This window comes from Myotis myotis, unplaced genomic scaffold, assembly GCF_014108235.1.
Source record: "Myotis myotis isolate mMyoMyo1 unplaced genomic scaffold, mMyoMyo1.p scaffold_m19_p_10, whole genome shotgun sequence".
In the NCBI taxonomy this organism is placed as follows: domain Eukaryota; kingdom Metazoa; phylum Chordata; class Mammalia; order Chiroptera; family Vespertilionidae; genus Myotis; species Myotis myotis.
Genome location: NW_023416314.1, coordinates 39,034,880 through 39,054,968, shown reverse-complemented (window position 1 = coordinate 39,054,968; position 20,089 = coordinate 39,034,880). Strand labels below are relative to the sequence as shown.

The 20,089-nt window shown below is 41.5% G+C and overlaps 1 protein-coding gene across 3 annotated transcripts in view; it reads right to left on the bottom strand.

Annotated features, from left to right (window-relative positions):
* The window catches only part of PGM2L1 (phosphoglucomutase 2 like 1), a 42,812-nt gene extending 23,494 nt beyond the window's left edge, over positions 1–19,318 (bottom strand). For all 3 annotated transcript variants that reach the window (XR_004970376.1, XM_036324989.1, XM_036324990.1), the window contains exons 1-3: positions 18,886–19,318; positions 3,251–3,418; positions 249–355 (exon numbers count right to left, since the gene is read on the bottom strand). Coding sequence is in view for 2 of the 3 variants with exons in the window: in XM_036324989.1 (XP_036180882.1) it covers positions 249–355; positions 3,251–3,418; positions 18,886–18,996 (386 nt within the window). In the remaining variant the exon portion in view is untranslated. The remainder of the gene's footprint in view (positions 1–248; positions 356–3,250; positions 3,419–18,885) is intronic.
* Positions 19,319–20,089: the final 771 nt, after the last annotated feature.

The following is a 20,089-nucleotide window of genomic DNA, read 5'->3' as shown; positions in this document are numbered from 1 at the left end:
GAAAATCATAAAATAAGCATGATGCTGTTCTAAATACTAACTCTAAATATTTTTAAATATTACTCCTTTCTGTAAAAGCTAAAGCTTATCTTTGAAATGCCTCTATTTCAGCTCTAAAATAAATATTAGCATATGATCACATTTCTTATTGACAGTTTCCTCATTCAGATATCCTGCTACTGGTGGGAAAAATTAAGGTTCCCCCCCCCCCCAATCCATATTAATCTCTGAAACAATGAACACTGTACCTCTGGCTGCTGCAGCTGCTAGTTACTTGCCCCCGGGTATCGTACCCGACGACGACGCCTCTCTGCTTGAAGTCTGAGAAACATCTCTCCAGGTATTTGTACATCCCCTGAAGCAGAGAAACACAAAGCGTTAGCTCCTGACTAATGCCTGCATTCTTCTACGATTTAAAATCTATTATTTTTATGTGCAGTGTGCAGTTTATGGGCTCCTGGGAATCTGGCTTCTGCCTTTATGGCCCAATGTGGAAACAATACTGTTCAATCCTCAAAGGTGAGAGGTCAAACATTTATTTCCTGGAGTTCCAGAAACATTTAATACCACAAACATTATCTTAATGTACTTAATTGTAAATATTAAACCCAATACGCTACATAAAACATAAAGGGGGAAAAGTATGGGACATGCTAAAAATATTGTTAGAAGAGCCAAAAGAAATTGTTTCTTGCCTTAAGGCGTAGAGAACAAAATCTTGACCATTTTAGGCCTTTCTAAATCACAAGACGGAAGCTAATCAAAAGATTTCACCTATTTATGACACATTTTTAATCAACAACATAAACCTTCATTAGAACATTTCTTAAAATGGCTTATCCCATTTGTAATTCCTTGGTTTTAAAATCTCACAGAAAAGAAAATCCTATAAACTAAGACTATTAACAGTCAAGGGTGACGAAAAAATGAAGTATTTAATATTGAAAACATCATGAAAATAGCTAAAACCATGTAATTATCTTATGAATGATTTGCTAACATTAACACTTTCATTTCTAAAAATAATCCTATATAATAAAAGGGTAATATGCAAATTGTCCCCTTGACAAAGAGTTTGACCAGAGTTTGACCAGGGGGTGGGGCTGGCCTGCCAACTGCCCTGGGGCCCCTCCCTGCAGCCGGCCCTGCCCCTGATTGGCCCTGATTGGGGTGGGCCGACCAGACTCCACCCATGCATGAATTCATGCACCAGGCCTCTAGTATTTCATATTGTTACAAGTTCTTTAAAACTAAGTTCACAAATATTGCCACACTCAGTCCTTACAACCCTGAAAAGAGAAATGCTGATACCATTTCTATTTTTGTCTGTCTTTTAACATCTCTTTAAAAAGGAAGCAGAATAAGATTGATGCTCCATTTAATGACTTGCCCAAGGCCATTCATTCAACTAAAACTAAGTTATACACATTAATTAAAGACCTACCATATAGAAGGCACTGTTGTAACTATGTGGCAACACCAAATGAGGCCCCAGTGACTTCTGGACTCTTCTTCCAGGGCTCTTTCAAGAATAATTATTCTGCCCATGATAGCTCACTGGTTGAGCATCGACCTATGAACCAGGAGGTCACGGTTCAATTCCTGGTTAGGGCACATGCTCAGGTCATGGGCTCAATCTCCAGTAGGGGGCATGCAGGAGGCAGCCAATTGATGATTCTCTCTCATCATTGACGTTTCTATCTCTCTCTCCCTCTCCCTTCTTTCTTTGAAATAAATAAAAATATATATATTTTAAAAAAAGAATAATTATTCTTGCCCTGGCCAGTGTGGCTCAGCTGATTGGGCATCGTCCCATGCACTGAAAGGTTGCTGATTCGATTCTGGGTCAGGGCACATGCCTAAGTTGCAGGCTCGATCCCTGGTAAGGGGTGTGCAGGAGCAGCCGATCCGTGCTTTGCTCTCACATCAATGTTTCTCTCTCTCTCCATCTCTTTTCCTCTCTCTCTTTAAAAATCAATTTAAAAATCTTAAAAAAAGAATAATTATTCTTCCTAACTTACTTTCTGTGTGTGTGTGTGTGTGTGTGTGTGCACATGCACACCCAAATTGGCTAGTTTCACCCACTTATTTATTTCTAATGATCTATCCTAAAACCTCACAGAACCTCATATTATTCTATTATTCTCTGGCATAAAAATCCATTTTATCTTCTCCCCCTCTACCTAGATTCTGAAAAGGGCTAAGGCTGAAGAATCAGATTCCATCTGACTTTTCTACTTCACACTCAACTCCAGGAAAAATTTGCACTTCTATAGAAATTGTTTTTCAAACAGCTCCTCCACCCCATTTTGTTAAGTCAAGGGCTCTTCATTTACAATGAAAGCTTAAGAGGAAACCCAATATATAAAAAAGATTGAACTGAAGCATCTGTAGATGAGGAGAGGGGGGTGGGGAGGTGGTATGTATGTTGTCAACCCTACATCCCCACCCCCTGCATTAGCCCTTGGCTTGAGAGCATTCCCTCGGAACAAGGCTAAAGATGATTTTCTGTTTGCCAGGGTCAATTAGAATTACTACTGAACATTTCTCTAAACCAGATCTATTTTTAGTATATGCCAAATCATTTTGGCCTTCAAGCAAGCATAGTTCCTTGAAGCAATGATAATGATTCACTGGAAAGAAAAGTAATTAGTTTCTTGTTTCCAAAATAAGTTGCATAAAATGGGGAGAAATAAAATAAATGGTATCATGTCATACACTGTCTTAAAGAACTCTCAAATGGATATGAAGAACCAAGGGAAATATTTTCAACTAAATTTTCCAAATACTCTGATTAACCTGTATCAATGGCCATATGCCAAAATGGGTAATCTAAATAGGAAATGTCAATATTCATTTGTTAGAAGAGCCAAAAGAAATTGTTTCTTGCCTTACGGCTCTAGAGAAAAGAATTTTGACCATTTTAAGCCTTGCTAAATCACAAGACAAAAGCTAACCAAAAGATTTCACCTATTTAAGACAAATGCAAAGTAACACTGTCAAGAAGGTGACAATGACAACCAAAATAACTCCTACTGAGAAATTTAGTCTTTGACCTTGAAGATACAGAAATGCCTTCTAAGATAAATCAAAGATCAGAATTTATTCTTTTTTTTATTTACCTACAAGAGAGCATCTTCCTGGATATGAAGGTTTCGGGTTTTTTTTTTTTTTTTTTTTTTTTTTTAGAAAGGCACTACCTAATTTATACGGTAAAAAACATTGAGTGATAAAAAGTATACAGACTTACCTGTGTTGATTGTATTACTGTAAGGTCATTAATGTAACAAAATCCTGCCCCCATAGCAGAACGAAGTCCTGCAGTTCCGAAGGTCATTCGGCAACAAAGACGATCCCGCAGTTCCTTATTCATTCCATTTCGTAACAGATTTTCAATTTGCTCTTTTGTTTTGGGGTTCTATAAAAAAGAAGTATTAAGACTTAATCAGGATCACAAGCAGAGTCCTAATATGAAGCCTTTCTAAGGAGCCAATAAATACTATGTATAGTCCAACCAGCATGGCTCTGTGGTTGAGAGTCGACCTATGAACCAGGAGGTCACAGTTATTGACTTGTATAAGTTTCTTATATATTTTGATATCAACCCCTTATCAAATATATAATTTGCAAATATATTCTCCCAGTCAGTAGGTTACCTTTTTGTTTTGTTGAAGGTTTCTTTCACTGTGAAGAAACTTTTTAGTTTGACTTTTTAGTAGTCCCATTTGTTTATTTTTAGTAGTGCCATTTGTTTATTTTTTAATTTTGTTTCCTTTACATGAGGGGATGTGTCCACAAAGATATTACTCTGACTGATGTCAGATAGTTTACTTGCTATGTTTTCTTGAGTTTTATGGCTTCAGCCCTTACCTTAAAGCAATTCCACTTCCAGGTATTTATCCAAAGAAAATGAGAAGACATTATTCAAAAAATATATGCTCCCCTATGTGCATTGCAGCAAAATCTACAATAGCCAAGATATGGAAGCAACTTATGTGTCTGTTGATAGATACATGGATAAAGAAGATGTAGTACATATACACAATGGAATATTACACAGCAATAAAAAAGAATGAAATCTTGCCATTTGTGACAATGTGGAGGGATCTAGAGGGTATTGTGCTAAGTGAAATAAGCTGGCAGAGAAAGAAGTGGAATTACACAAGCTGGCTCTGATCATCCTAGGGCAGTTCTCCAGGGAAGGATGCACATGTGTGAACCTATAGTAGCTGGAAATGGACACAACCAACTAGTTAAACGGATCTTTGGGGGGATCTTCACAGGATCTTAGCACACACACACTGAATTTATATATAGTCCTTGTTTGTTAGATTTTATCTTATTTAACAAATGTTTAACTTTATTAGGCACTTTGCATCTGTTGAAATTGGTACATGATTTTTCTTCTTTAACCTGTCAAAGTTGTGGATAACCTTGATTGATTTTTGAATATTATACCAACCTTGCATTCTGGTTTTGGTTTGATAAATTTATTTTTTATTTACTGGTATACAATCTTACATTGTTGTATTAGTTTCAGGTGTACAATATAGTGATTTCAACATTTTTATACCTTATAATGTGATCACTCCATTAATTTTAATACTCATCTGTCACCATGTAAACATATCACAATCTTATTGACTAAATTCCCCTTCCTTTTTTTGCCCTTCTCTCCATCCCCTCCCTTCTGGTAACCATCCCTTTTGTCTCTGTTTCTGAATCTGTTTGTGCAGAACACATGAAGGTTATACACACCTTCCTCATGACCAACAGCCAGTGACTGTTTGATGCAGGGTTATAACTCCATTATGCAATTAATACTCTGAAGGGCCAATGAATCAAGTTGAGATTCAATTTCACCTGAAATTAAATCATTGCTTAGTTCTTTCCTTTCCCTGTGCTGATTCCCTCACTCCCTTACAGGTTTCTCTTGAGAGCAGTCCTTTTATAAATAATTTACCCAAGAATCCCCATCTCAGCTTCTAGGGAACTCAACCTAAGATACATATATGTAAATGTACACAGTTGGCCCTTGAACAATGCAGGGGTTTAGGGTGCCCAACTGTGTGCTATCAAATATCGGCATATAACTTTTGACTCCTCAAAAACTACAGTCCCTTGGTATCTGTGGGGAATTGGTTCCAGGACCTCTACAGATACCAAAATCTATAGATGCTCAAGTCCCTTATATAAAATGGCATGGATCAATGCATACAGTCGGCCCTCTGCATTCATGAATTTCCAACTGCGGATAAAAAACCTGGGGATACAAAGGGCTCACTGCATATTTATTGAAAAAAAATATGCACATAAGTGGACCTGTGTCGTTCAAACCTGTATTGTTCAAGTGTCCACTGTATATACTTTTAAATTTTAGCACACAGAAATAGAAAGGACTTCCTGAATCTGATAGTGGCTAGCAGTCCTAGCTAAAGCTGTAAAGCAAGAAAAAGAGACAAAAAGTGCAAGAACTGCAAAAGAAACAAAACACGTATTTACAGATGAAATGGTTGAGCACATAAGCACTTCCAACAGTAAATAATTTTTAGAACGAATGTTAAAATATAGTAGGGTTGTTGGATGCCAGGTCAATATACAAAAGTCAATTGCATTTCTTTGTATCAACAAACAGAAAAATCATTTCAAACCATCTGTGTCCTATATGGCCATTCAAACTCCAACAATATCTGACCTTCCCATAGGTAACAACTGTAAACTCTAGACAAAATACAAAAACAAAGAAAACAAACCAAACCCACAAAGACCTGAAGGTACTGGAGAGTGGACAAATGCAAATGATTCTAAAAGGGAGTTGACACTTGGGACAAGGGACCAGTACAGGGTGAGTTTCCCATTTTTATGGCTTTTAACGTGAAGGCAGGTATTAAGCTGAACCATGCACAGTGGCTAAAACACCAGTGAAACTTCTACAGTCCTTGTGGCCTGCAGAACCAGAGCACAGACTTCAGGGTAACCACAGGGTGTATGTCCAGAAAGGAGAGAGTTGGAGGCGGAGAACACGACGTTCTGCACACAGACATTGCCCAGAGCTCTCTGACCGACTCCTGTGCTCTGTATGTGAGTTAGACTTTGGCTAAGGGTAAAAGAACAAATCGAGATTTGAGCAGCCTCTCAAGAAACAGTTTGCAATTAGCGTTCAAGTTAACTGCCTGTTAAAACACACAAAATCAAACACTCAGTACTTAAAAGGTGCTTGAATTCTCGGTTCTTTTTCTCCTCAAGGGCATGAAAACTACAAAAATAAATACACATTGGTGTGAGTTGTACTGTAGTACTATAGTATAATATCAACTCTCTTACTGTTAAGTTTTTCTTTATAATTATGTAAAAGTTCCTTGATATCTGGGGAGAAGATGTTTAAGTCATTTATTTTATGTATGAATATAATTTTACGGAAATCACAAATAAAACTTATTATTTTTGCAAAGTATGACATTTCTACTTAGATGAACATCTTAGTCTGTATTTAATGTTATTTTATTGTCGACTTCCATTCTATTAAGGAAATATAGCTTCTGAAAAACTTGTAATAGTGTACTGTTTAGAGATAAGTTAATAGTATCCACATTTTCAAAAGTTATATACTAAATATTTATATATTACTAGTGGCCTGCTGCACAGATTCATGCACATTGAAAGGAAATTAATTAGAAGAAAGATTCGTGTGATAATTACGCTACTGCAAAAATTACATGTCAAAATAGTATATATGATATAGTATTATAAAATTAAAATACAAAATATTTTAATATCGTTATTTGCCCTTTTTCTATAATAGAAGTGTCAGAGATGAAAGAAAATTAGTAAAATGTATATGAAAATAATATATAAATTAATAAACAATAACAACATGATATAAAAACAACAAAGACATGATATACAAGTAACAAAAACGATATAAAAACATTGATAAAAACAATGATTGACAAATTGATTAATAAATAAACAAAAACATGATATGACAACAACAAAGTGCCAATAGTTGGTTTTCAGATACATATATTGTGTGTGACTGGCACCAGCGAGAGCTTTCTATATATCGTGGATGCGTTGGGTCAAAATTAATTTTTAAATTGCCAGTGCACATCATATGTACTGGCTGGTCAGTCGGTCAAATGGTCGGATGGACAGATGGTCGGTCACTTAGCCTTTCATATATATACTAGAGTGTTGGAGACCGGGTGTAAGCTGACATGGTCCTTGCACCTGAAGGGGCCAGCTAGACTGGGACCCTTACCCACACAGTTTTCCCAGACTTGTTTGGATGGTGGTTATCCGTAGAATGAGAGCAACCTTTGTAGAATGAGAACAACCTTTCATGGCTTACCAAGAAGTCTGTAACTATTTACTGAGATTTGCTGTACCGAGAATTTGTCCTTCTGCTCTGTCCCTCCCTTAGAGATTAAGAGGAACAAAGAATACATTCCTCTTGACAGACCTCCTATTCAGTGCCTTGTGTATAAATAACATTGTGTGGTTAATAAACTTGCTGCAGTTCCTCGATTGAGCTGTAGTTCTCCTGATCCCACTCTCCTGTCTTTCTTTCTTTTCTCAGTTCCCACCTCCCTACCCCAACCTGGCTCAACCTGTCAGGCTGGCCCTGACACTAGAGGCCCGGTGCACAAAATTCGTGCATGGGTAGGGTCCCTAGGCCTGGCTGGTGATCAGGGCCGATCAGGTTCCCCGCCTCTCTGCCTCCTCCTTCCCTCACTGCCTGCATGCCACCACCACACGTTTCCCCACCTCCTGGCCTCCCCGCCTCCTTTTTCCCTCACTCCCTCAGTGCCCTGCCACCACCACTGGTCGCCTACCATGTTCTGCACTGCCCCATGGTGGTCAGTGTACGTCATAGGGAGCAATCGAACTCCTGGTCTCCTGGTCGAACTCCTGAGGGGACAATTTGCATATTAGCCTTTTATTATATAGGATTGAGAAGATATATAATACTTTACTTTTGTTGAGTGTTTTCAGGCATTGAAATCATTTTGACTGTGATTTCTTTTAAAGGAGCTGTTTAACTCCCAGGGTTATCTTTATTTGATTAAGTGAAAAACAAAACGATTTTTTAACCAAACAGGAAATTTAGATAAAAACCTAAAATTCCTAGATATGCCTTGGTTACTTTGGGGAAAGGAGAAAAGGGAGAAAATGGGGTCAGGAAGTGAATATGGGAAATTAAACTGAATCTGTAATTTGCTTACTTCTTTAAAAAGAAGATCTGATTCAAATTTAGCAAAATTTTATGATTTAACAAAATGGGAACTGTTTATCATTCTCTGTATTTTTAAAAAGAGAGAAATCAACTTATTAATTAAGTCCCATTACTTCTTCCTTAGTTTTCTTAAAAGGCTCTATAAGTATCCTAATGTAAAACTTTGATATCCATATTTCTAGAAGAGTCTCCAGGCTACCCTCCACAACTCCAATCCATCCTATCCTAATTACATACTGCAGCCAGCTTAATCATCCAAGAACCAACAATAGCGTCCAATGCCAGTTATACCAAATGTAAAGGTTAGGAAGGGTGGGACCAGATCCTAAAGGGCAGAAAAGTCTAAGCCACATTTTTTGTTGTTAATTCTCATCTGAGGATATTTTTTCCATTAATTTTGAGAGAGAGAGTGGGAGAGGGAAGTGGAAGGAAGGGAGGGGAGAGGGGAAGGGGAAGGGAGATATGAGAGAGTCACATCGATTGGTTGCCTCCCGTGCGTACCCAGACCAGGCTGGGGATAGAACCTGCAACCCAGGAACCTACTTTGACCAGGAATCGAACCCTTGATACTTAGGTGCACAGACCAATGCTATAACCATTTAACAGCACAGGTCAGGGCTCAAACCCATTTTGGATTAAAATACTTTCTTTATTTCTCTGAGCCTGAGTTTGTGTATAGGTTAAAAAATGGGAATAATTACCTCAAACAATCCTTGGGACTTAAGATTAAAAGAGATTTTTTAAACATGGAAGCATTTAGTACTATGTCTGGCATATGGTCACTCAAAAAACACTAGTTTTCTATCATCTATTCTTTTTTAAAAATATATTTTATTGATTTTTTACAGAGAGGAAGGGAGAGGGATAGAGAGTTAGAAACATCGATGAAAGAAACATCAATCAGCTGCCTCTTGCACACCCCCTACTGGGGATGTGCCCGCAACCAAGGTACATGCCCTTGACCAGAATTGAACCTGGGACCCTTGAGTCCGCAGGCTAATGCTCTATCCACTGAGCCGAACCAGCTAGGGCCTATCATCTATTCTTAACCACTTCAGCAGTTCAAAAACATGTGCTATATTTTAGTTTTTTAAAATCTCTTCATTATTCTTACATGCCCCCTGTTCAGTCTCATTTCCCTGATCAGTTTCATTTTCCATTTTTTTATATCTCCCACCTTAAGTTTTCTGCCTTTATATCCATAGTCTATTCCTATCCTACTTACCCATAAAACTCAAATTCTACTTTTTACATAAGGTCTTCCTGACTGAATTCCTATTGCTCTTAAGAACTAGCAGTCAGACAGTTGACCACTTAATTGTTCTGTTTATATTTTAAATTTTATTTTTAACCAGAGGCCCGGTGCATGAATTCGTGCATGGGTGGGGTCCCTCGGCCTGGCCGACGATTGGGGCCGCCTCACCCAGTCCCGATTGAGCTGATCAGGGAGGGCTGGCTGGGGGGAGGGACTGCGGGAGTTTGGCCGGCCATGGGAAGTTGGCTATGGGAGTGCACTGACCACCAGGGGGAAGCTCCTACATTGAGCATCTGCCCCCTGGTGGTCAGAGTGCATCATAGCGACCAGGTGTTCGGTCGACCGGTTGTAACAGTCACTTAGGCTTTTATATATAGAGATTATTAATTACAAACTACATCAATACACTTCCTTTGCGTAAAAAAGTACTAATCTACACTAATAAAAGAGAAACATGGTAATTGGCGTACACCGCTACCCTTTTCATTGGCTAATCAGCGAGATATGCAAATTAACTGTCAGCCAAGATGGCGGCCGGCAGCCAGGCAGCTTGAAACTAACATGAGGCTTGCTTGCCTCAGTGACGGAGGAAACCAACGTTCCCCGCCTGCGGCTGCAGGCCTCTGAGCCTGCAGTTTCAAACATTGTAACAAATACCGTAGGACTTCAGCCAGCAGATTCGCAACATTGTAAGCAAAGGCCAGAAACCTACTTTCAGGAGCTGCGGCCTAAGAGCTGGAGCCAAGCCTCAAGCTAAAGCTGGCCCAGAATAAAAAAAAAAAAAAAAGGAAAAAAGGAGTGGTTGGGAGTTCAGTCACCCCCAGACTGAAAACAGCCCTCAGCCCCTCACCCAGACTGGCCAGGCACCCCAGTGGGGACCCCCACCCTGAAGGGTGTGTGACCAGCTGCAAACAGCCATCATCCACTCACCCAGGCTGGCCAGGCACCCCAGTGGGGACCCCCACCCTGATCCGGGACACCCTTCAGGGCAAACCAGCCAGCCCCACCCATGCACCAGGCCTCTACCCTATATATTAAAAGGGTAATATGCCTCCCAGCACCAGGATCAGCGGAGCCGAGAGGCCTCCTGGCACCGGGATCAGCATGACAGGGGGCAGTGCCCAAACCCCCTGATCGGCCCTGCTCTGTGTGTGACAGGGTGCGGCACCCCAACACCCCCCCACCCCGGGCCCTGCTCTGTGTGTGACGGGGTAGAGCCATAACCTCCCCATCGGCCCTGCCCTGAGTGTGAGAGTGGCGGTGCCCCAACCCCCTGATCGGCCCTGCTCTGTGGGTGATAGAGGGCGGCACCCCAACCCACTGATCCGCCCTGCTGTGTGTGTGACAGGGGACGGTGACCCAACTCCCCTATCGGACCTACTCTGTGAGTGACAGGGTGGAGCTCCTCAACCCCCTGATGGGCCCTGCTCTGTTCGGGACAGGAGGGAGCTCCCCAACCTTCTGATGGGCCCTGCTCTGTGCATGACAGGGTACAGAGCCCCAACCCCCCTGATGGGCCCTGTCTTGAGTGTGACAGTGGGTGGTGCCCCAACCCCCCAATCGGCCCTGCTCTGAGCCCGACCAGGGGCAGCACCTAGGGATTGGGCCTGCCCTCTGCCACCCAGGAGCAGGCCTAAGCCAGCAGGTCGTTATCTTTATCTCCCGAGGGGTCCCAGACTGCTAGAGGGCACAGGCCGGGCTGAGGGGCCCCCCCTTCCCCCCGAGTGCACAAATTTTTGTGCACCAGGCCTCTAGTAATATAGATAAAGCTACAAACATCTTTGACTATAATCCTCATTCCCCTATGCCTGCTTTGGGGGAGCCAGTACTGTTTGTGATGTATCCTTCCAGAACTTTTCTTGCACCTACATGCTTAGGGAAATGTAGTTTTGCTACATTTATCTCTTTTTATTATATACTAGAGGCCTGATGCACAAAAATTAGTGCAAGAATAGGTCTTCCTTCCCCCAGCTGCCAGCACCTGCTTCCCTCTGGCACCTGGGCTTCCCTCCTCTGGCCGCCAGCAGGCACCCGGGACTGGGGCTGCTTCACTCCTTTGGCTGCACCCAGGACCCAGGATGGCTTCCCTCCGGCCTCAGCTTTGTCAGGAAGGATGTCTGGAATGACGTCGGGAAGATGTTTGGTCTAATTAGCATATTACCCTTTTATTATTATAGATTATAGATACTAGAGGCCTGGTGCACGAAATTTGTACACTCGGGGGTGGGAGATCCCTCAGCCCAGCCTGCACCCTCACACAATCTGGGAGCCCTCAGGGGATGTCTGACTGTCGGCTTAGGCCTGGTCTAAGCCAGCAGTCAGACATCCTTAGTGCTGCCGTGGAGGGGGGAGAGGGTCCCGCCACCACCTCTGCGCTTGCCAGTTGTGAGCTTGGCTGAGCTCACTGACCACCAGGGGGCAGCTCCTGCATTGAGCGTCTGCCCCCTGGTAATCAGTGTGCATCATGTGACTGGTCGTTCCACCATTTGGCCAATTTGCATATTATCCTTTTATTATATAGGATATGATATTAAATTGTACGTGATGCTCTATAACTTATTTAATTGAATATCCTTTCAATACATGTAGTATCTATGCTAATCTTTTCAACTACTGCAGAGCATTTCAGTTTATCCTTTGCCCTACTGGTGGGAATTTATATTTTCTCTAATTTTTATTTGCATAAGTAATAAAATATTTCAGAGGGAAAAATTACATGAGAACATTCTGAAGCAGAAACCACAAAATAAAACCACTACTTATACTGAATTTATTGAAGAGATTTTCTAACAAGATTCCGGTTAGCTGAAGACGAAAATGCCTTTGTATGTAAGAAGCACAGTATTTTTGATTTACACTATGATTTTCATACTCTCTTAGGCATTGAATATGACAATATTCATAGTTTTTTTTGCAAGAGACAGTGCTCACTAAATTATGTGTTGGGGAAGATCTCAAGCAGGATTGGATACACTACTGTCTGTCTATTTCCACCAGCATTAATCATTTTCTCCATTAACTCCCAACACCAGAGGGCAGCAGCCTTAGTACTAATTAACAATAATGCAGAGAGCAATTTCGTGAAGATACACTCCTTTAGTAAAATCTGCACTAAGTTACTAACCAACCTTTTATTTGAGGGGAAATATTTCTTAAAAACAAACAAACAGAACCGACATATAAAGTCGGTATAAAACAATTCAAACAGGCAAATAATGTTTGTTTTCTTTACATAACTTGAGCTCAATTAGTCACTGACATCCATAGATTTTTCTGGAAAGCTGGTATGGGTTTTCTCTGTTTCTGTATATATAGGCATGTTTTCTGCCAGTCTGTCCTTAAGTAGAATGGCCAATTAGGAGCTCTGTGTTTGTGAGCTGGGCTTATTGTTCTGCAGACTTTATTAGCACTAATTACCTTATGTAAACTTTCAGAAGAATAATGAAAACTGATGGCAAAATGAAATTTAGGAGGGGTACAGAACCGTGGGAGTGAGCTCCCATTTTTTCATAGCATGTATTTGACAGATGATATTTAAAATAAATCAAGGGATAGTGGTAACAGCACATTATTTAGTCTTTTGATGGTAACCATGAGAATAACTAAAAACAAAGCTGAAAATGGCTTCTAAAGGGCAAATTGCAGATGCGAAGAGGCAGTTAAAAACAGTACTTCCCATTATAATCCCTTTTATACTATTTTTAAATCATACGCATGTATTTCTTTGAAATAAATACAATTAAAAAGAAAATGGTAGAAACTGAGGAAAATGTAAAAAAAATTGGAAATCAAAACAAAACATAAATTTATTTCTAAAAAGGGAAATAAACCCAAACTCTTGCTCGAATGTACTAAATTTCTTGGACAGAAGGAGAATGTTGTTGCCAAGGAGACCAGAGCAACTGTTGAGCAGCAAATACAGCTCTTTAAAAAAAATTTCATGATAATGTATTCTGCTTAATATTACATCCTATTCCAGCTTTTAAAAAGGACAAAACGGTTTTAATGCGGTCCCTGAAACATGGTGATGATGTCACTAACATTTGCTAAGTATTCAGATTATAATGTCTAGTACAGGATAAGGAAATTAGAGTAAAGGTCAAATGACCTGGGTTCTAGTCCCAATTCTACTACTTAAAAGCCATATGCCCTTGAGCAAGCCATTTTCCTTTTCTGAAACGAAGTTTCTTTACTTGTAAAAAATGGGATAACCACTCCCTAGCCTGCCCACCACTCAAGGTTGCTGTGAATATTAAAAAAAAAAAAAAATTAGGTTATTTTACAAAGTTTGAAACACTACACAAATGAATTCAAGTGATAAGTACTAATATTGCCCAAGATTGATAAAACCATATGTATTCTGTACTTTTCATTGATTAAATGCCAAGTTAAGTATTATAAAAATGTGAACAAAACAATATAATATAAACTGTTATTGTAAAAACTGGATTGAACTAAGTGGCAGATCCAAGCTCTGGTCCAGGCTCTACCACAACTGGCTAATTTCCACAATTTCCTTGGGTCCCTACACAGTGAAACTGGACGAGACCACCTTGAAGTAGAGGTGCTCCATGGCATACTTCCCATCACAAGATGACTTCAAAGGGAATTCATTTGCCATTTTTTAAAATCTGGGCTACATTTTGCTTGAAAAAAAATATCACTGCTGGATGTCCAAAAGTCACTGGCATCGATTGCCGTCTTTTTATTTCTATTTTCAGGCATTTCATAACCTTATCTAAGCTAATCTATCTTTACCTTTTCATTCTACTCTTTCTCAACATAGACCTACAGTGAGATCAGAGTGTTCTACTCACGATTTTTCAAAATGCCATGGCACAAAACACCAAGGGTCAGATCCTGGACTACGATAGATTTACCAGTAGAATGCCCCCACTGAAACTATACGGGATACCTGGCTGCCCGATAAACCCCGTGTTGCACTATTTTCTTTTTAACACTTACACACACTTTTATTTATCCAAGGCCACTAAAGACAATTCACAGTTGACTCTAGAACATATGGGTCTTAGGGACACTAGCCCCTTTAAACTCCCTGCAGTCAAAAACCCACTTTTGACTCCCCCAAAACTTAATTACTAATAGCCTAGTGTTGACCAGAAGCCTTACTGATAACAGTCACATATTTTGTATGTTGCACGTATTACATACTGTATTCTTATAACAAAGTAAGCTAGAGAAAAGAAAATGTTAAGAAAATCATAAGGAAGAGAAAATACATTTACAGTATTATATTTATTTTTTAAAAAATCTGCATATAAGTGAACCTGCGGAGCTGAAACCTGTGCTGCAAAGGCTTTCTATGACCTGGTCTCTACATGCCTCCTCAACAGTTTCTGTTTGTATCCTAAGCTACAGCAGAAACAAATGTTCTAAGTACACACACATAAGGATAACATTCATCTGTAATTTAGTTTTCCCTGCTGAAGACACACATTAAAGTTTCCATCTCTGCTTGGAATAGTCTTCCTCTCCATGTTAACAAGTCTAAATTTTAATTAATTCGGAAAGTTAGCAGAAACAACACGTTTTTCATGAAGACTTTTCAAAGTACACGAGCAATTGTGGTGACTTGGGCAAGTAGCAAATTGCCCTCTGATCAGTTTACAAATTGTGTGCTTCACTTAGAGCAGTGGTTCTCAACCTTGGCTGCACATTAGAATCACCTGGGAATCTTTTTAAAATCCTGATTCCTGGGCCTCATCCTCCGGAAATTCTGTGTGTTTTTTTTTGTTACTAATGTTGTGCCCCCACCCCATAACAAAGAAACAGAATTTCCGGAGGATGAGGCCCAGGAATCAGGATTTTAAAAAGATTCCCAGGTGATTCTAATGTGCAGCCAAGGTTGAGAACCACTGACTTAGAGTCATTAGAATCAGTGGCATTTGGTAGGTTCCTTCTTTCAATAACTAGGTAATAATCAGGTATTAAACTCAGTTTCTCTATGCTAAAAGACTACATATGCTGTCAACATGTAACGTGATAAATGCTGTAAGTCTGGCCTATTATTTTGTATTTTAGCACTCTACATTTCAGTGCACAGGGATACAGCCTAGCTTACCTACACTCTCAATCTACAATATACACCTTTATTTACCAATTAAAAGTATCTCCTCTCACTAAGAGGATTAATTAATCTTTATTATTTGTATTAAGTAATTATCAAAATTATTTAAATCTATTCCTCTGTTAAGGACACCTATTACTTACTCCCTGTATTATATTTGTGACCTTTTGTTTTATCTTCCCTTCTACATTCTTTAAAGATACAATCCATATCTATTTCATCTTTGTATTTCCCCCAGGTTTTCAAACAGTGCCTTGTATATAGATGGCACTTTAAATATAAATTAAGGTTTTCTTTTCTACTTTCAGTGAAGGTTGGCTCTCCGCATTCTGCTGTAGCTTAGGATACTTCCTTCTAAAAGCATTCCTTGACCATCCGAGTTCACAGGTCACTCGTACTTTTGAAATCCCAGAAGAGCTGTCTATAAACCATTTAATTGCCACTAAAACTACTCAGCATTATCTTTTCATGTTTATATGTATTTTATAATCTTTATATTTCAGTATATTCCAACACTATCTAGGCACAGCATAGACAATCAATTTTTAAAAAAAATGAATCAAGAGATTCATTAAGGGCCTAGCCGGTTTGGCTCAGTGGACAGAGCATTGGCCTGTGGACCAAAGGGTCCCAGGTTCGATTCAGATCAAGGGCACATGCCCGGGTTGCAGGCTTGATCCCCCAGTAGGGGGCGTGCAGGAGGCAGCCGATCAATGATTCTCTCTTATCATTGATGTTTCTATCTCTCTCTCCCTCTCCCTTCCTCTCTGAAATCAATAAAAATATATTTTAAAAAGAGAGAGAGCTTCATTAAGAAGAGTATACGCAAAACTGGCACCGAAAGAGAACAAAAGATCTCATCCATGGCAATGAAAAACAAACTCCTATTGTTGAAGGGCCAAAGGCTTTGACATACATAATAGTTACTAGTAAATTAAATTGTGTTAGAATTCTACAAGAGTCTCTGAATTTCATAAATCTTCCTTTCACTTTAGGGAGACATGCGTGCAACCATATGCATTTACTGACAATACCAATGAAAGCAAATGACTTTAAACAAAAACAAATAACTGTATTAAACAGATAGGGATAACATTCTTTTGTAATTTAGTTAATTTTCCCTGCTGAAGACATTTATATAGTTTGCAATATATATCATTTTACTGTATGCTAAGCCTTAGTGCTTTTATTTCTATTAGGTTCCCTCCTCCCTAATGGACTAAAAGCAGAAAAGCAACCTTTGAATCTTCACTTCTTTTGTATCCTTCCATAGTGAGGAACTATATTATAGCAGGCATTTTATAAATACTGCTAAAGGCACATCTTTATGTTAATTAATGGGATATCACAGATTTGGTACACCTGAATATCTATAAACATATCTATAATCTCCAAATCCTCCAATAAGAGAGTTGGTTCTCTAATTTCAATCAGAACACTCTACAGCAGTGATTCTCAACCTTTTCATCCCATGGCAAACAAACTAATTACTGAAATTCTGCAGCACACCAAAAAATATACGATCTGACCAAAAAAAAAAAAAAAGTATAATTTTGATTCAGTCACACTGGACAGCTATTGTTATGTTGGCCGTTGTCATTTTTTAATTTGACAATCTAAGGGAAAAGAGGTCAGTGTCCCTGACTAGTCAGGTATTGCATGTTTTAAAAATTCTTGCGGCACACGGGTTAAAAATTGCTGCTCTCGACTCTTGCTACTCAAAGTGTGGTTCAAAGACCAGCAGCCCTGGTATCATCTGGGAGCCCTACTCAAGGCTTCCTAAATCAGAATCTGGTGATCTGTAAGCACTTCAAAGCTTGAGAAGCACTGCTTTAGACTCCAGGGGAAGAATGAGAATGTCCAAGATGCATATGATCAAGTAATGCTAACTACCACGTGATTGCTTATTTGTTAGCCTTCCTTATCTGTTAACTGAGGCTTTTTGAGGGCAAGAACCCTTTCATATCTTCCTCACCAATAGTATTCCCTGGGCTGACAAGCCCTGAAACATTATCCAGTGCTCAATAAAATCTCTTGTGTTGTTGGTTTTTTTAAATCCTCACCTGAGGATATATTTTCATTGATTTTAGAGTGGGGAGGGAGGAAAGAAGAGATGGTGGGAAAGAGAGAGAGGGGGGGACAGGAGAGAGAGAGAGAGAGAGAGAGAAAGAGAGAGATGCTAGAGATGGGGAATCCAACCAACAACCTAGGTATGTGCCCTGACTGGGAATGAACCTTCAGGAGGATGCTCCAACCAATGGAGCCACCTGGCCAGGACTCAATAAATATTTTTTTGCTGAATGCATGAATGACTGAACCAGTGAAAATGAAACTTTTTCACAAAGCTAATCTTTTAGGAAATTATTTGTACAACATGATTTCACACACTACCAGACTAATTATTTAATTCAGTATTATTAATTCCACTTTAAATGTTGCTTCTCGATGTCAACAGATGCATTGAATGTGTTCGACAAAGCAAAAGCGTGGATCATCTTCCTTTGTTGGAGCCACCAGGGACCTTTTTTTTTTACAAGTGAGATAGCTACATTTCAATTCTGCTCTCACAGATCCATCCCACAAGAATGCATAAGATGAAATCACCGCAAAACTTGGCGGGGGTGGGGGGAATAGAGGAAGAATGGGTAACACAAAAACAATTCTGTATCAAGGCATCATATAAAACCTGGAAAACATGATTTTTTAAAACAGGATACTTCCAGGAAATAATTCCCGGCAAGGGAAAGAAGGAGGTAAGAGAACTCCTACCTTTCTCAAGAGCAAAAGGTGATACTAAATACTAGGGAGTGATAAAAGACCAGCGACTGCCTAGCGACGGAAGGTGGAAACACAGCAGACCAGAACTAGCGCGGATAGCGGTTAGAAACGTCCAAGAAGGGTGACAAAAACCACTTTCAGGTTTAGAGAAGGAAAGCAAGGGAAAGGAAAGCTCTAGGACGGACACAACTGACGATGATGATGATTCATTATTATTAATAATTATTATTATTATTGAGAGAGAGACGACATGCACTTGAAGGGAGGGGGTGGAAGGAAGAAAGGGAGGTTGCGACTGCGCTCACTGTAAAAGGAAGCGACGACAGACGTCCCTGCCCAGCTCGGACGGTCCCGGGGAGCCGGCCCAGGCATAGGTGGGTGGCAACGCCCGGCTCCGCGGCTCCCTCCCGGTGGCCTGAGCCATCGCCGCTGCAGCTGCCAAGCACCAGGTGGGGACAAGCAGCAGCAGACGGTGTGCGGGAGGGCGTGCGGGAAGCAGGGGAGGATGCCGGCTGCCCAGGTACCCACCTTATCCCAGCGGAGCCACTGCCCGATGGCCGTGTCTAGCTGCGGGTCCCCGGTGCGGTAGGGGGCGTGGAGCAGGTTGGAGTTCAGGTCCCCCCCTGCGTTCTCAGCCATGGCTGGCAGGCTGGGGTGCGCGGATCAGGGGGGCCGATGAAGACGCCTCGTTGGGGGAGCCGGAGGTGCGCTCACCAGGGTCCCAACGCCCCCTCCTCACTGAAGGGCATCGGAGACCAACGGCAGGATGTTTGCACCAGCTGCTGCCGCAGCTTTGAGACGCAGGAGGGAGGAGGTTGCGGCCGCCCGCACTTCACACCAGCTCCAGGTCTCCCTCCGGGCGAATGGACAGAGGCGGTCGCGCCGGGAGAGAACAACAACAGTCCCCGATGCCTGGGTTTTGGCCACCGCCGCAGCCGCCGCCGTCGCCGCCCTGGCTACCTTAGGCCCCGCCCCCGCCGCTGGCCCCGCCCCCGATGATTTAAGCCCGGCCCGGGAGGGGCGAGGGACGTGAAGCTGGGCGCTCCCGCCGTCCCCGCAGTAGCGCGTTAGGATCCGCCAGCGGGGGTGGAAAAATGAAGCACCGCTCTTTTTATTTTTTAAATGGCCTTTTGCCAGGGGCGTTGGACTTGTCTCAGCCCCCACACACTCCCACGCGTCTCCTTTTCCCCATCGGCTACCACGAGCCAGCCACCAAGTCCCGGCGCGGCGTGCGCGCAGGCCGCTCTTCAGTCCGGCTTCGGGGCGCGCGCCTGGCGGCAGGGGGCGCGGGGCCGCCCCCGCACGGCCTGACGGGTCTTGTAGTTCTCTTCCTTCCGCGAGGTCTGCGGAGACCGTCGCTGGGACTACGACTCCCAGCAGATCCGCACCCTCCCTTTCCTCAAAGGAAAAGTGTATCTCGAGGCTGTTCCCTTAGGGACATTCCCTGCGCCTGCTACCCTACGGCGAGTGCCCTGGGCTTAAATGAATTAAATAGGGACTGATTGAGTGAGGGGGCAGCTGTCTCCACCGAGCCCTTCACCGTGTCTGAGTTGCGTTCTTTCGCTTCAACCCTCGGGTGAGGTAGGTGGGCGTGATCGTCCCCATTTTAGGCACAAAGAGGAAACTGCCTTTCTGGGAGTGAACCGACTTTCTCAGAAGCGTATGCGTGATGGAGTGGGCTGCTAACCTGCTTGCCGATGTCCGCAGCGGGCGGTTCTTTTCGCTCTGCTGC